The 16,083-nt window shown below is 38.5% G+C and overlaps 1 protein-coding gene across 17 annotated transcripts in view; it reads right to left on the bottom strand.

Moving 5' to 3' along the window:
* Positions 1 to 16,083, bottom strand: part of LOC112653490 (toll-like receptor 1) — a 41,020-nt gene that overhangs the window by 17,188 nt on the left and 7,749 nt on the right. For 4 of the 17 annotated variants that reach the window (XM_025437675.3, XM_025437677.3, XM_035714516.2 and 1 more), the window contains one exon: positions 4,418 to 7,748. The exons of 6 other annotated variants lie outside the window; for them this stretch is intronic. In XM_025437675.3, the coding sequence (XP_025293460.1) occupies positions 5,286 to 7,679 (2,394 nt within the window). In that variant the 5' untranslated portion in view covers positions 7,680 to 7,748 and the 3' untranslated portion in view covers positions 4,418 to 5,285. Of the gene's footprint in view, positions 1 to 1,816; positions 1,996 to 4,417; positions 7,752 to 16,083 lie in introns of those variants that run through there. 7 more of the 17 variants (XM_025437678.3, XM_035714524.2, XM_035714523.2 and 4 more) reach the window with 4 other exon arrangements.

The raw sequence follows: 16,083 nt of genomic DNA, 5'->3' as shown, positions 1-16,083 counted from the left end.
GATAGGTCTATCTTAATTAAACTTAACAAACTTAAATTAATTTAAATACCAAATACCTTCCACTTGGCTCCACTTAAAAGTCAGTCAATGTGTTCCCCATTGTCAATTTTTACTTGGGACACCAGTGGGGTAATCTGAAGTGGGTGGTTTAAGTCCAAGGGGGTGCTCTCTGCTCCTTGATAGCAATGGTAGAAGGAGGAGCCAAAGGCATTGGAGGCACCCAGGATGATACTGGAGCCAGTTGTGCAAGTCATAACCAAGCTAGAGCAGAATCAGGAAGGGGAGGAAAGGGGAGAACAGAAGAGGTGAGGTGCTGCCAGCAAGGTTGGAGGTAGATAAAAGCCCAGAGGGCAGAGGAAGTAGACTCCCTATCCTAAAGCTTATCAGCTTGGACAGGTGAAAGACATGTTTTCTTTCTACCAAGTGAAAATAGGAGTCCACAACAGGACAGAGGGACTTCCCTGAAACAAAAGGAGTTTGGCAGCTGCTTGGGAATATTCCTTAAACTTCCCATCCTGAGGTAGACTAGCCAGAGACAAATGGCTCCAATCATAGCCTTTTACCCAGAAAATGAATGAGAGAGAAGCTCCCACACACAACAAGAGTAACCAGGGTGTATTAGGAGGAGGAACAGTGAGAGAGTCATGTCCTCTTTGTGAGGGATCACCTGTGATTCCTCCAACAGCTTGGGTTTATTAGGAGGAGGGAGGCCTGTTTAGGACTAAGGAGTACTGGGGCCATACAGTGTTAGGGAAGGACCATTACTAAGAAAATCCCCCCAAACTCCCAGGTGGTGTCCCATGCAGGATACGTCAGAGGTTCCTAGTGTCAAAGCAACTGGGGGCATCTTTTGAACTAAATCACTATGAACACTGCCTTGTCCTGTAGGAAAGATGCTGGCCTTTGCCCCTGCTTCCCCATCGCATGCTAGGTTACAAATGGCACTGGTGAATGGGCCAAAGAAAAGCCCACCATTTTATCCCATGGAAATCACTAGAAAAACTTTATAAGGGTAAATAGCCCAATATTGTGATTTAAGTAGTTAGTAGAGACAGAAAACATTGACAGAAAACAGTTAAAATAGAAATCCATCATGGGGGCACCTGGGTGGCTTAGTCAGTTAAGTGGCTGCCTTCAGCTCATGTCATGATCCCAAGGTTCTGGGATCGAGCCCCACATTGGACTCCTTTTTCATCGGGGAGCCTGCCTTCTCTGTCTCCCTCTGCCTGCTGCTCCCCCTGTTTGTGTTACTCTCTCTTTATCTCTATCTCTGTGTGTCAAATAAATAAATAAAATCTTTTAAAAAATTAAGAAATAAAGAAAAAAATCTTCATGGTCTAAGTGACATTCCAACACTTGTAGTCTTTCCAGCCGACTTCCCTAGGAAGAGGTTCCCCAGTTGGGTTTTAATTCATCTGATACAGTTTTTGGCCAGCTCCTACTGGAGGTCTCATAGTCAAAAGTGGCTAGACCAGAGATGTGAAGGGGATCACCTTAGACCAGTGAGGAGGAAACCACACACAGGAGTCAAGGTCAGCAGCCATCCTAGTAACTTAGACAGCTGCCCTGTGCTCAAGAAAGACAACTTTGTAAAACAGTAAGAATAAAGGGAGAGCATCAAGTTTCTGGGTCTTATTACCATTCTGGCCAGAGTACTAGCCTCCAGGTGAAAGGCAGTCTTTTGCTCCCTCCCATAGAGTAGCCACAGGATAGAGGATTGCAGCCTGAGTGATCAACATGAAAGTGCTCCAATAAGACCACACTCCTTAAAAAGCTCCTGAAATGAAAGTAAAAGAAGAGAAGAGGAACTACTTACTAAATTTGTATCCAGGCTTAGAATCCAGATGAGAAGACTCAGGTTACATACTGGGCACCAAGATGATGTGATGTGGGCCAGCAGCAAAAGTTCAAGAAAGCATTGTTGAGATGTTTTTGGTACAGAAAGGTGTTTTTCTTAAAGCTCAGAGACCGGACCTTTGGGCAGGAAGAGCTGCACTGGAATTGTGAGGAAGGATTGATTATATACTTTCAAGTTGAGGGGGTGGTAAAGACAAAGGAAATTCCCAAAAGGATTTTCACATGCTAAAGAAGACTTACTAGGATCCTGGAGTTCTGGCTAACGTCAAGCTAAGGCTGCTTTTTGCCTGTGGCAAAGTATTAACATTAAGGCAGTAGTGAGTTCCTCGAGGAGTGCCTTACTCTGCCTATTTCAAGTATTTGTCAATAGGCTGCAAGTGGTAAGGAAATTTAATTTTATCTACCTTTTTTGCCTTTATTCTTCTCATCATCTACAACTTTATTATTGGCTAAATAATATTCTATTTTATTTACAATGCATATTTTAATTAACAATGTATTTAACCAATCTATTGTTGAGTATTCAAGTTACTTTCAATTTTTGCTATTATAAACAACACTGCAATAAACTGCATATTCATGCATATTCATACATTTCCTAGGATGTGTATGAACAATTATTTCTTTAGTATATACTCCAGTGGGTGGGGGACACCTGGGTGGCTCAGTTGGTTGAGTGTCTGACTCTTGATTTCAGATTAGGTCATGATCTCATGGGTCATGGGATTGAACCCCACCTTGGGCTCCACACCCAGTGGGGAGTCTGCTTGATATTCTGTTGCCTTCCCTCTGCCTCTTCCCCGACCTGCACATACATGCACTCTCCCTCTCTGTCTCTCTCTCAAATAAATAAATAAAACCTTAAAAAAAAAAAGGATATACTCCATGAAGTGGACTTTCTTAACCAATGGATGTAAATCTGTGTCATTATTCTCTGCATCTTCTATTACTATGAATAATATATCATTTCTATGATTATTTAATCCAAATTTAGAATAGAATTTTAAGTTGCTCATCCTACAGAAGTGGGAATCAGTGTGGAGCTTTGGGGAAGAGCCAGAGGCAGCTGTAGCTGGAGTGTGGTGGGCAGGGAGAGAGAGGAAAGAGATGCACAGGTGAGTTCAGAGCAGGAGGAGAGCAGACCATGATAACAGGTCATGAGGAGCTCAGCTTTTGTTCTAATTGTAAGAGGAGCTCATTGGAAAGTTTTAAAAAGGGGAGAGCTTGATATAACTTACACTTTAAAAACAATCTCTCCAATTGCTTTTTGGAGAATATGTGAGGAAAAAGTAAAAGTAAGGTAAGTTAGGAGGCCAGCGGTTGTACAAGGGACAAGTATTGGTGGCTTAGTCGAGATGTCAGGGACTCTGCTGCAGGTTTCAGGATGGACTATACACACTCTTCTCTCATAATATGTTTACATAGGGAGGAAAATGTCATGGGCTGTACCACTGCCTGTGGGGCATTAATGTCTATTTATGAGGGTGCAGGTGAAGATGCTCTGTTAAAAGATCCCAAACATATTCTGGTTTAAATAAGGTGCAGGTTTACTTCTGTCTCACATAACAGAGGTGAGCATTCCAGGACTGGGTGAGAGGCTGGCCTGAAAAGCTCAAAATGGTACAATGAGGAGCATATCCTCCACATGTGGCTATCATCTCCAGGTTCTGGATGGATCCTCCAGTTCGTATCTCCTATCCAGTAGAAAGGTAGAAGGGGCAAAGGAATCCATGCTCATTTTTCTTAGAGATATGACCCAGAGTGGCACACAGTTTCCAGCTACATCCCACACTCAGAATTCAGTCACATGTCTACATCAAGCTGCAAGGGAGGCTGAGAAATGTACTCTCTAGCTGAGTTGTCCAGTGCTCCGAGAAAATTCACACATTAATTAAATTAAAGGTGATGGAATATTGGTGACAACTAATAACCTCTCTCACAATGTTTTTTAATTTATCTGCATAGTCATCTGTTATGGACTAAATTGTGTCCCCTCCAAAATATACATGTCGAAGTCCTCACCCCCAGTACCTTAGAATATGGCTATGTTTGGAGATACAAATTTTGAGGTTGAGGTTAAATGAGGTCATAAGGGTGGGACCCTAATCCAGTGTGATTTTCCCTATCAGAAGAGGAAAAGACACCGGAATGTGTGCACACAGAGGAAAGGCCATCTGAGGACACAGCAAGAAGGCAGCCATTTGCTAAAATTCTAAAACAACCAGAAAAGTCCTATTCAATAACGAGTTATAAATAAATTTGGCTCTGAGTTTCCTTTGCAAGCAAATAAATCCATATCTTTGCTCTCAACAATCTGTTACTGAAGGCTGTACAGCTGACCCTTGAACAATGTGGAAGTAAAGAGTACTCACCCCCTGTGCACTCAAAAATCCATGTATAACTTTTAACACCCCCAAATTTAATTACCAATAGCCTCCTGTTGACCAGAGCCCTTACTAATAACATAAACAGTCAATTAACACATATTTTATATGTGTTATATATTGTATCCTCACAATGAAATAAACTAGAAAAAAGAAAACATTAAGAAAATCACAAGGAAGACAAAATATATTTATTCTACTGTACTGTAAAAAGTTCACGTACAAGTGGATCCATGCAGTTCAAACCCATGTTGTTCAAGGGTCAACTGTGTTTCCCTTTATATATATAAATTATTAAATCATGAGTCCCCACTGGTTAACTACATATTTGTGTGCCAGGATCAAAAATTTAATAATATACTCAGAAAAAAATATTTATTTTTTATAACTGGTCTAATTTTTTCCCAAACTCCAAAGTTGAACAGGATGACAAAGTTCACCTAGAGGCCAATGAGGCTCCATAAGACACTCCAAGGGCCATTGTGTACATTTCTGAGGTTGAGCCTTTCCTTGTCACCATGAAGTCCCATAAACTCCTGCTCACACAGAATCCATTTGGGAAAGGAGAAGGGAGAGCAAAGGTCCTCTAACGAGCATTTACTCAAGGGTGTTTGCATTTGAAACAGAATGGTTGAACCAGAAGCCTCTGAGCTACCTGTAATACACAGGTTTGAGCACCACCTCAGCCTCCAGCCTTGCTCCCCAGATGAGCTGAAACAGTTTTCATGAAGTCTTCACTGAATGTGTAGAGAGACTAGGGGCACCATCTAGACAGCAACTTAAAACCATCATGTTCGGGATCCCTGGGTGGCGCTGCGGTTTAGCGCCTGCCTTTGGCCCAGGGCGCGATCCTGGAGACCCGGGATCGAATCCCACGTCGGGCTCCCGGTGCATGGAGCCTGCTTCTCCCTCTGCCTGTGTCTCTGCCTCTCTCTCTCTCTCTCTCTCTCTGTGTGACTATCATAAATAAATTAAAAAAAAAAAACCATCATGTTCATCAGAATCCAAGTTAATGATGGTTTCTTAAATGGGATTTCCTGATTTTTAAGAAGCTTCTGCGTTATTGTTTTCAGCAATTAGTGTTAACTTCATATTAAAAGCAGCTCTAATATTAGCCCAAAAAAGTCCATGTTTGCTCTTCTCCTTGGGCCATTCCAAGTAAGTCCGCTGCGTCATGAGAGCCCTCAGCTTGTGATACTTGCTGGGAATGCAGTTCTGTGGAATGGGTTCCAGCAAGATCAAGATTAAGTTATTAGATCCTTCATGAAAGAGATTGTGGTGGGCAAAGTACAGTTCATAATGGCACCACTCACTCTGAACAAAGTTGGGAGACAGAACAAAGATGGACTTGTAACTTTTCTCAATGCAGTTTATGATATTTTCCACAATGCTCTTGCCAGGAATAAAGTTTCTCTCATGGAGACAAATCCTTAGTTCTTCTTTTTCTAGGCAGGGTACCAGTTCATTCTTCACCCAGGCAGAATCATGTTCACTGTATGAAATAAAAGCATGGAACTGGATGGTTCTTTGGAGTTCTTCTAAGGGTGTGTTTCTTGCCCTGCGCCGGGTCTGGGTCCACTGAAACACCATCCTAAGATACCAGGGCAGATCAAAGTAGATACAGAGCGCAGTCACAGTAACAGTGAACACTAGCACAGCGACCCCAATGGTGACAAGCAGCAGAGTTGTGTTGCAGGATAACGGAGACACGTGAAAGTCCTTCAGTAGGGTTCCCTTATAGTTTTCTGGAGAGTCACACTTATAAGAATCAGGCCAACCCTCTACTACTTTGCTTGCTACCTGGCCTAGACTTTGGACAAATTCTCTCAGCTCACATGTACATTGGAATGGATTATTCCCTGCGCTCATGGACCTAATGTTATGGCAGCTCTGGAGGAAATTAGCTGATGGATTGGAAATTGAATTAGAGTCAATGATCAGTACAGAAAGCCTATTAAAAGTACCACAGTCAGGAAAGTGGGCTAAAGAATTGGAAGCAACATTGAGTTCTTGCAAATCTTCTAGCTTCATGATTGGTTTAGGAATGCTCCTTATTCTGTTATCGTGAAGATCAAGCACCTTGACCTTGGGAGGTAAACATCTGAAAACAGAGTCAGTAAGTATATTTGAAGACAAATTTAACACCACTATACTCCCAACCCAAGTGCAATTTCCATCATATCTATCATATTCCAAAGAATTCACACTAACATCCAATATTTCCAAAGATGTCATATGCTTCGTCATGAGACCTACTTTGTAAAGGTCTTTCAATTTATTCTTTCGTAAGATAAGTGTTTCCAATCTAACTAGGTGGGAACAACTTTGAAAAACACTATCTGTGAAAACATTCTGGGTAAAGTTCAAAAACTTAAATGTGTTTGATGGTGGAGGACAAAGCATGTGTATAAAAGGTGTGTCTGATATGGTTAACATCATAATGTTCATCTCAGAAAAAATTGTGTATAACGCTGTCTGTGAAAAAAGAAAAACTTCATTTTTAACATGCTCTATTGTCAATGCTTTCAGTGCTGTTTTAGGATAATGAATATATTCCTTATTAATGCTTTCAACTATTGTTAAATTATAAATATTGAGATATTGTACAGGTTTGGGCCAAAGAAATTTAAAAATTCTAACCAAGCATTTCCAAGTTGTTTTCACATGTTGGAGAGTAAAATTCAGTAAAGTTGGACCTCTGGTGAGTTCTGATAAAAATTGAATTAAAACTTGACAGTTGTCATTATTCAACTTAATATTAGTCAGTTGTAAGCACCCTAAATTATTAACTAACATGTTTGCTTGGACAGAGAATAACTGATTTGGATGAAAAACAAGATGAAGTGTTTTTGTATCTAGAATTTGAAGACTTCCTTTTTCACTTTCTTTTGCATAATAACCTTGTAAATCCAGAAGGATATAACTTAGATGCAAATGAGCAATTGGTAGCAGATCTAATTGCCGTAACTTTGTAGCACTTAAACCTAAGAATTGTAGTTGTGTCAAGTTGCCAAATTCCTTACAGATGGGCAGGACATGAAAGTCATTGAATGAGAGGTCTAAATGCTTGAGACTCCTGATAAGATGGCAGGACATGTTCCGTAACTGATTGTAAGATAAATCCAAATATTCCAAATCCTGGTTGAACTTGAAAATGCTAAAATCAAGCCACCAGATTCTATTATGAGAAATTCTCAATATTTTTAGTCCTGAGAGATAGCTCATGTCAGAGAGGTGAAGCTCAGATATATTGTTCTGAGACATATCTAAGATTTTGGTTTTTGGTGGCAGGTCTTCTGGGACATGAGTAAGGTTCATATTTGACATGTCTACTGTAAATTCACTTTCATCAGAGAATTGGATTATGGTTCCAACTATTAAGGTCACAATGTACACAAAATGGAAGCTTCCAGTGATAGAGTCTTTGTCTTTGATCATGATGTTGAAATGACTATTCCCCAAAGGGTTGTTGCTGTTCTTCAGAGCATCTTGATATGTATCCAAATTCTAAAAATATAACACACATTTAAAAAAAAATAATAAATAAATAAATAAAATATATAACACACATTAAGATGTATAAATTTTGAATGATTGCTCCTCAAACCTCCACTTTCTAAACACAAAATCTCAATGATCTTTTCATTCACTATCAGAGTCATTTCTGTCCACATAATTAGTGTGATATTTTTCCCAGTTATGCAGCTTGCTGGTTCCAGGGGAGGCAATACAGACCTTGTTACCGAATATTTATGGTTCTGGGTTTTATCCTGTCTGGGCACTCTCTGAGGGATCCACTCAGGGGCTTAGCTTTGTTTAACCCTCTTCAGAACTTTCTCAGGACTGGAACAGTCTCCTGGGTAATATTTATTGAAAATCTTTAAAGGCAAACGTACCAGCCACAGGCACCTGGAACAAGGAATAACAAATGGGACAAACAGCACACACACCCAAAAGCCAGGGAAGGAAGAGGCTGGAAAAGAAACACAGGAGAGAAAAAAGTATTTGGAAAGCTCCACGTATACCAGGAAATCTAGAAAGCCACACATGTGTCCAGGGCTATCTGCATGCTCAAAAGACCTAAGAAAATCCTAAACTTTCACCCCTGGCTGACCTTGGCTTTGTGAAAACAGAAAGTGAAGGCTAGGGCAAAGTTGCAAATAGCCTGGTTAAACATTGAGGCAATGCATCAACAGAGAGCTAATGGTATCCCATTGTTTTAATTAGCAATTCTCTTATGACGTATGATATTGAGTATCTTTTCATATGCTAATTTGCTATTTGGTGAAGTCTCTGTTCAGATCTTTTCTCCATTTTTATTTTATTGTTTTTGTTTTTGTTTTTTTTCTTTTCTCCATTCTTTTTTTTTTAATTTTTTTATTTATGATAGGCACACAGTGAGAGAGAGAGAGGCAGAGACACAGGCAGAGGGAGAAGCAGGCTCCATGCACCGGGAGCCCGATGTGGGATTCGATCCCGGGTCTCCAGGATCGCGCCCTGGGCCAAAGGCAGGCGCCAAACCGCTGCGCCACCCAGGGATCCCCTCTTTTCTCCATTTTTAAACTGTGTTATTTTCTTATTGCTGAACTTAAGAGTTCATTATATATTTTGAACACAAGTCCTTTACCAGATTGTGTTGTGTAAATATTTTCTCCAAGCTAGAGTCTTATCTTTTCATGTCTTAATGGCATCTTTTAAAGTAGAAAGTTTTAATTTTAATGAAGTTCAACTTAACAATGTTTTCTTTCATGGATTATGCTTTTGATGTAGATCATCTCTATACCAAGGTCGCCTAGATTTTCTCCTATATTATCCACTAGAAATTTTCTAGTTTTATATTTTACATTTAGATTTATGATCCATGTGGGGCTATTTTTTGTGAAAAGTGTAAGGTCTGTGTCTAGATCCTTCCCTCTTTGTTGTTGTTGTTGTTGTTGTTGTTGTTGCATGTGGATGTCTAATAGTTCCAGCACCACTTATTGAAAAGACTATCTTCTTTACTGAATTGCTTTGCTTCTTTGTCAAAGACCAGTTGGCTATATTTGTGTCAGCCTGTTTCTGAGTTTTTCATTCTGGTTCATTGACTTCTCTGTCCATTCTTTCACCAATACCATACTGTCTTGTATACAGGAAGTCTTGAAGTTGGGTAGTGTTACTTCTCTTTCTTCTTTTCTTTTTTTCTTCTATAAATGGATAATAGTTTCTAATTTATTTGCATGCCTTCTATCCCAACTCTATGGCATTCATTTTTATAAAGGCAGAACTAAAGATAAAATACAAAGATCAATGGTTGCTAGTGTTTGGGAGAAGAGAGAGATGAATAACCAGGACAAAGAGGATTTTTTAGGACAGTAAAACTATTCTATATGATATTGCAATTGTGGATATATGAACTTCTGCATTTGTCAAAGCCCATAGAACTATACAGCACAAAGCCTGAATCTAAGTGTAAATCATAGACTTTAGTTAACAATAATATATCAATTATAATGTGCCTAACTGATGCAAAATTTTGTAATAGGAAAAGCTGTATACTGTGGAGAAGGGGTACATGGGAACTCTCCTGGACTATTTGCTCAATTTTTTTATAAAACTAAAACTTCTCTTTAAAAATGGAGTCCATTAAAAAGAGAAGTATATAGAAATGCAAGTTTTTTTGTATATTAATTTTTTATGCTGCAATTTTACTGACTTTATTTAATAACTCTAGTAGTTTTGGGGGGACTCTTTAGGGTTTTCTATATACAGTATCATGCCTTATGTAAATAGTGAAAATTGTACTTCTTCCTTGCCAATTTGGATGCCTTATATTTCTTTTTCTTATCTGATTACTATGGCTAGGATTTCCAGTACCATGTTGAATAAGAATGGTGAGAATGGACATCATGTCTTGTTTCTGATTTTACAGAAAAAGCTCTCAGTTTTTTACCATTGAGTATGATGCTAGCTGTGGGTTTTGCATATAAGGTCTTTATTATGTTGAGGTTTGTTCTCTGTAAACCTACTTTGACTGAGATTTTTATCATGAATGGATGTTATACTTTTCAAATGCTTTCTCTGAATCTATTGAGATGATCATATGGTTTTATCCTTTCTCTTGATGTGCTGTATCACGTTGATTACTTTGCAAATACTGAACCATCCTTACATCCTTGGAATAAATCCCACTTGATAGTGGTGAATGATTTTTAAAAAATGATTATTAGATTCAGCGTGCTTATATTTGATGAGGATTTTTGCATCTATATTCATCAGAGATATTGGCTTGTAGTTCTTTTTCTGTGTGTGGTGTCTTTTTTTGGTTTTGGTTTCAGGGTAATGCTGGCCTCACAGAAAGAACTTGGAAGCTTTTCTTCGTCTTTCATTTTTTGGAATAGTTTAAGAAGACCAGATATTAACGTTTCTTTAAAGTTTGGTAGAATTTGTCTGTGAACCCATCTGCTCTTGGACTTTTGTTTTTTGGGAGTTTTTTTTTAATTATTACTGATCCAATTTTATTGCTAGTAATCAGTCTGTTCAAATTTTCTATTTCTTTCTGATTTAGTTTTGGAAGGTTACAAATGGATTTTACCCATTTCTTCTATGTTGTCCAATTTGAATTTAAGAGATACAATCCCATTTACAATTGCACCAAAAATAATAAAATACCCAGGAATAAACTTAACGAAGGAGGTGAAAGATCTGTACTCCAAAAACTATAAAACATTGATGAAAGAAATTGAAGATGACACAAAAATTTTAAAATATTCCATGCTCAGGAATTGGAAGAATCAATATTATTAAAATGTCCATTTCACCCAAGCAATCTATAGATTTAATGAGATCTCTATCAGTATACCAACATCATTTTTCACAGACCTAGAACAAATAAACTTTGTTTGGAACAACAAAAGACCCTGAATAGCCAAAGCAACCTTGAGAAAGAAGAACAAAGCAGAGGTATCACAGTCTCAGATTTCAAGATATACTACAAAGCTGTAGTAATAAAAAAAAAATGATCCTGGCACAAAAATGGACACATAGATCAATAGAACAGAATAGAGAGCCCAGAAATAAACCCACATTTATATGGTCCATTCATCTACAATAACAGAGGTAAGATTATACGATAGGGAAAAGGCAGTCTCTTCAACGAATGGTTTTAGGAAAACTGGGCCACTTATAATACCATACACAAAAATAAAATCAAAATGGATTTTAAAAAGTAGGGGGGAGAAGGAGAAGAAGAAGGTATTAATAGAAATGGTTTCTGAAAAAGCACAGGCAGTTCACTTACTGGACAATGGTATTAAGTCAATTGTCTTAAAAGTTAACTACATGACTATGGTCTGTTTTCATTGGACTTAGAGGATATTTTATTCTCTTTTAAAGGGCACTCCTTTATCCCTCCAAAATGTTATATCACTCAGTGTGATAATTTAAAATTTTACAAAAGGGCAATCAAGGAGTTATTCCCAGAAACTATAAGACATTCTCAAGAGTTTACACCAGTATTCAATTTGGCACTAAACTCAACCATCTGTTGCAACCAGTGACTTCTCATGGGTAAAGGGTTAACAATCTATCTATCTATCTCTTGCTCCAGTGATTAATCTGACCTACGATTAACTTTCTAGCTCTTTTCTGATAATCTGACACATGTAGAATGTCCACTATGTTACCAGAAAACACTACTTTTTGGTAAAAATGACTCTTGAATGGTAAATAGTATCCATGTTAAAAGGACTATATATGAACTGTAAGTACAAAGTAAGAAACCTATGCTATATTTCCTCTCCTACATCTTTCCAAGAAAGTGAACAGTGTGGCCTATTAGGGCTTGTTGGTGTGAATGATTAGATGAACCTGAGATAAACTCCTGGTGGTCATTGAGAAACCATGCACTCATTTGGCCAGACTTTCAGGTCCTCAGCTAAGATCAGTCAAGGCAACATGAGTTAAAAGGATTGGGGGAGGGGCACCTGGGTGGCTCAATTGATTGAGCATCCAGTTTCTGATTTTGGCTCAGGTCTTGATCTCAGGGTCCATGCTAAGGGGTTCCATACTCAGTAGGGAGTCTGCCTGAGGATTCTCTCTCTCCCTCTGCTCCTCCCCCAGCTCATGCTCACACACTTTCTCCCTCAAATAAAAACAAATCTTTTTAAAAAAGGAATGGTGAAGGATTGGAAGGTGCATCCACCTGTGGCTTGATGCCTAAATCTCTTTGGTACATGACAGGATAAATCCTTTTGTGAAGGTGAAGACTGGAATAAGGCCAAATTTGTGTCACAATGAAGAACCATCTCCACTTCCATGAATTGGACCTCACTAAAACCAGTTGTAGCTGGGCTAGCAGAGATGATACCACTGTTCATGGAGCCATCTGAGTAGGTATGATTAATATATGCCAAACTGGGCATTAATGACTGGCTGAGGGCACACCAGCCCATGGATCCCATGTTTGTGACTGAGACAAAACAGTGGGACTATAATTTTGCAAAAGGTCAAGCAGAAGCTAGTCCCGGGGGTACCTGGCTGGCTCAGTGGTTGAGTGTTTGCCTTTGGCTCAGTTGGTGATCCCAGGGTCCTGGGATTGAGTCCTACATCAGACTCCCTACAGGGAGCCTGCTTCTCCCTCTGCCTATGTCTCTGTCTCTCATGAATAAATAAGTAAAATCTTAAAAAAAAAGAAGAAGCTAATCCCAGAAACTAAGACATACACTCATGAGTCTATACCATTCCAGCTCTGATCTGCATGGAAAAGCACTTAAAAGCCCTTGTAGGGAACAAAAGCTAGCAGGACAGACAGGCCCCACAGCTGCCTTACTCCCTCCGCAGCATCCTAAGAGCAGCAATGGCAGCTGTGATGTTCACAGGGCAGCATCCTGCACCTACACCAGAGTCTTTACAGCCACACCTACCTAGAACCACCTACAGGTAGATATTAGAGGTACTGTTACAGAGTGGGAAGAGGCAGATGAGATCACATTTGTACTCCACCCTTTGTGGTCACAGGAAATCTTTTTAGTCACAGGATCTTTGACACAATTCCCATAAAAATGGATATGTGTTTTTTTCCAATTCACATTAGACCAAAAGCAACAAATTGAACGTGACAAGATCTGGCATTGGATAATCTGAAAACATCAAGTTCCTACAGTTGACATGCTGATAAAACAGGAAAAGAGTGAAATATTAAAAAGTACATTGAAGAAATCAGAAAGCATGTCAATTTGAAGCTGCCATGTGTAAGAGATAACAGTTTTCCCAGAGCCCAGAAAGTCTCACTGTACAACAGATTATAGTCATCGATGTTCATGATACTGATGCTTAGTGAATGAGAAAAGATTACCTGTCTGACGGGTGGAGGCAGGTGCAAGAACAGATGCCATACTTGGGACCGGTACAAAGGGTTGGAATATGAGGTTCATTCTACCCTATTCAGGGACTGATCTACACATGTAAACATCTAGAAGCTCCCAGGAGATAAGAGTAGACAACATTACTTAAGTAGGGCCTTGTGGAGCAGAAAAAATTGAAAGCAGATTTGACTACTTGTTCAGTTTTATTAACAAAAGGATCCACTATTCATTACCTGAGGGCACATTGGAAATAGTAAATAGTTAAGAGATAAATAGGGTCTCAATCAACCATTCTTTGGAAGAGTAAAACTCTTCTGTCTAGAGAATTTCATTACAAAATGGCATATGGGGGGATCCTGGGTGGCTCAGTGGTTTAGCACCTGCCTTTGGCCCAGGGCGTGATCCTGGAGTCCCGGAATCAAGTCCCGCGACAGGCTCCCAGCATGGAACCTGCTTCTCCCTCCTCCTGTGTCTCTGCCTCTCTCTCTCTCTGTCTATCATAAATAAATAAATAAATAAATAAATAAATAAATAAATAAATAAACAAACAAATAAATAAATCTTTAAAAAATAATGGCATATGGCTAAAAGTCCCTAGGGGTGTCTGGGTGGTTCAGTTGATTAAGCATCGAACTCTTAGTTTCGACTTAGGTCATGATCTCAAGGTCATGAGATCAAGCCCCACCTCGGCTCAGTGCAGAGTCTGCTTTAGATTCTTTCCCCTTTCCTCTCCCTCACCCTCTTTCCTCCCCCTCCACCACTCACACACACAACACTCTCTCTCTCTAAAATAAATAAATAAATAAATAAATAAATAAATAAATAAATAAAATCTTTAAACATCCCTCACTACTCCTCTTCTAGAGCCTCTTCCAATTGCCACCAAAACGCCCATGAAAACACAGAAACTTTTAAAACCCACCTTGCAACCAAAAACAAAGAAGGATGGAAAATTAATGGTGGGATCCAAAAGCATCTGCACGCATGAAAAGGTATCAGGAGCCAAATTTAAAAAACCCTGGCATACTCAAGCTTTGCCTCAGGAAAATAGACTCCCTGACAAAAGATGGGAAGGAATTTTGTCTCTCTCTCTCTCTGTTTGCATCTCTGTTTGCAGATCTATGATCTTATATGTAGAGAGTCTGAAAGACTTCATTAAAAAACTGTTAGAACTATTAAACTCAGTAAGTCTGCAGGATACAAAACCAACATAAAAATAGTTGCATATTTATGTATTAACAACAAACTCTCTGAAAAAGAAATGAAAGAAGAATCTCATTTACAAATGCATCAAAAAGATTAAATACCTGGGAATTATTTTAACCAAGGAGGTAAAAGACCTATATCCTGAAAACTTTAAGACATTGATGAAAGAAGTGGAAGAAGACACAAATAAATAGAAAGATAACCTGTATTCATGGATTAGAAGAATTATATTGTTAAATTTTTCACAGTATCCAAAGCCATGGATTTTGTGCAATTTCTATTAAAATTCCAATGGCATTTTTCAGAAAAGTGAAAAAAAATTCTAAAGTTCATATGAAATTACAAAAGACTCCAACTAGCCAAAGCAATCCTAAGACAGAACAAAGCTAGAGGAATCACACTTCCTGATTTCAAACTATACTACAAAATTGTAGTAATCAAAACAGTATGGTATTGGCATAAAAACAGACACACAGATGAATGCAACATAATCAAGAGCCCAAAAATAAACCCATGCATATATATAGTCAACTAATATTTGACAGTGGAGTAAAAAATATTTGATAAGGCAAGTGTAGTCTCTTCAGTGAATGGTGTTGGGAAAACTGGATATACACATGTAAGATAGAACCCCTATCTTATTCTACTGTCAAAAAACTTATTCCAAATGGATTAAAAACTTAATTATAAGACCTGAAATCATAAAGTTCCTAGAAGAAAATATAGAGAGAAAGCTCCCAGACATTGGTCTTGGCAATAATTTTTTGGACCCGATACCAAAAACTTAGGCAATAAAACCAAAAATAAACAAATGAGACTTCATCAAACTAAAAGGCATCTGTACAACCAAAGAAACAAGCAGCAAAATGCAAAGTCAGCCTATAAAATTGGAGAAATTTTTTCAGTCATATTATCTGATAAAGGATTAATATCCAAAATATATAAGGAACTCAGACAACTCGATAGCAAATAATAATAATACATTAAAAATTTTTTTGACTTAAAAATGGACAGAAGACCTGAATAGACATTTTTTGAAAGAAGACATACAAATAGCCAACTAGTACATCAGAAGATGCTCAACATCACTGGTCATTAGGGAAATGCAAATCAAAGCCACAATGAGCTGTTACCTCATGTTTGTTAGAATGGATATCAAAAAGATAAAAGATAACTTGTGTTGACAAGGATGTGGAGAAAAGGGAACCCTTGTGCACCATTGGTAGGAATGTAAATTGGTGCATCCATTGTGGAAAACAGTAGTTTCCTCAAAAAATCAAAAATAGAATTACCAT

The sequence above is a fragment of the Canis lupus genome, chromosome 3 (genome assembly GCF_003254725.2).
Source record: "Canis lupus dingo isolate Sandy chromosome 3, ASM325472v2, whole genome shotgun sequence".
In the NCBI taxonomy this organism is placed as follows: Eukaryota; Metazoa; Chordata; class Mammalia; order Carnivora; family Canidae; genus Canis; species Canis lupus.
Note: the sequence above shows the minus strand (reverse complement) of the source record. Positions and strands in the feature narration are given on the sequence as shown.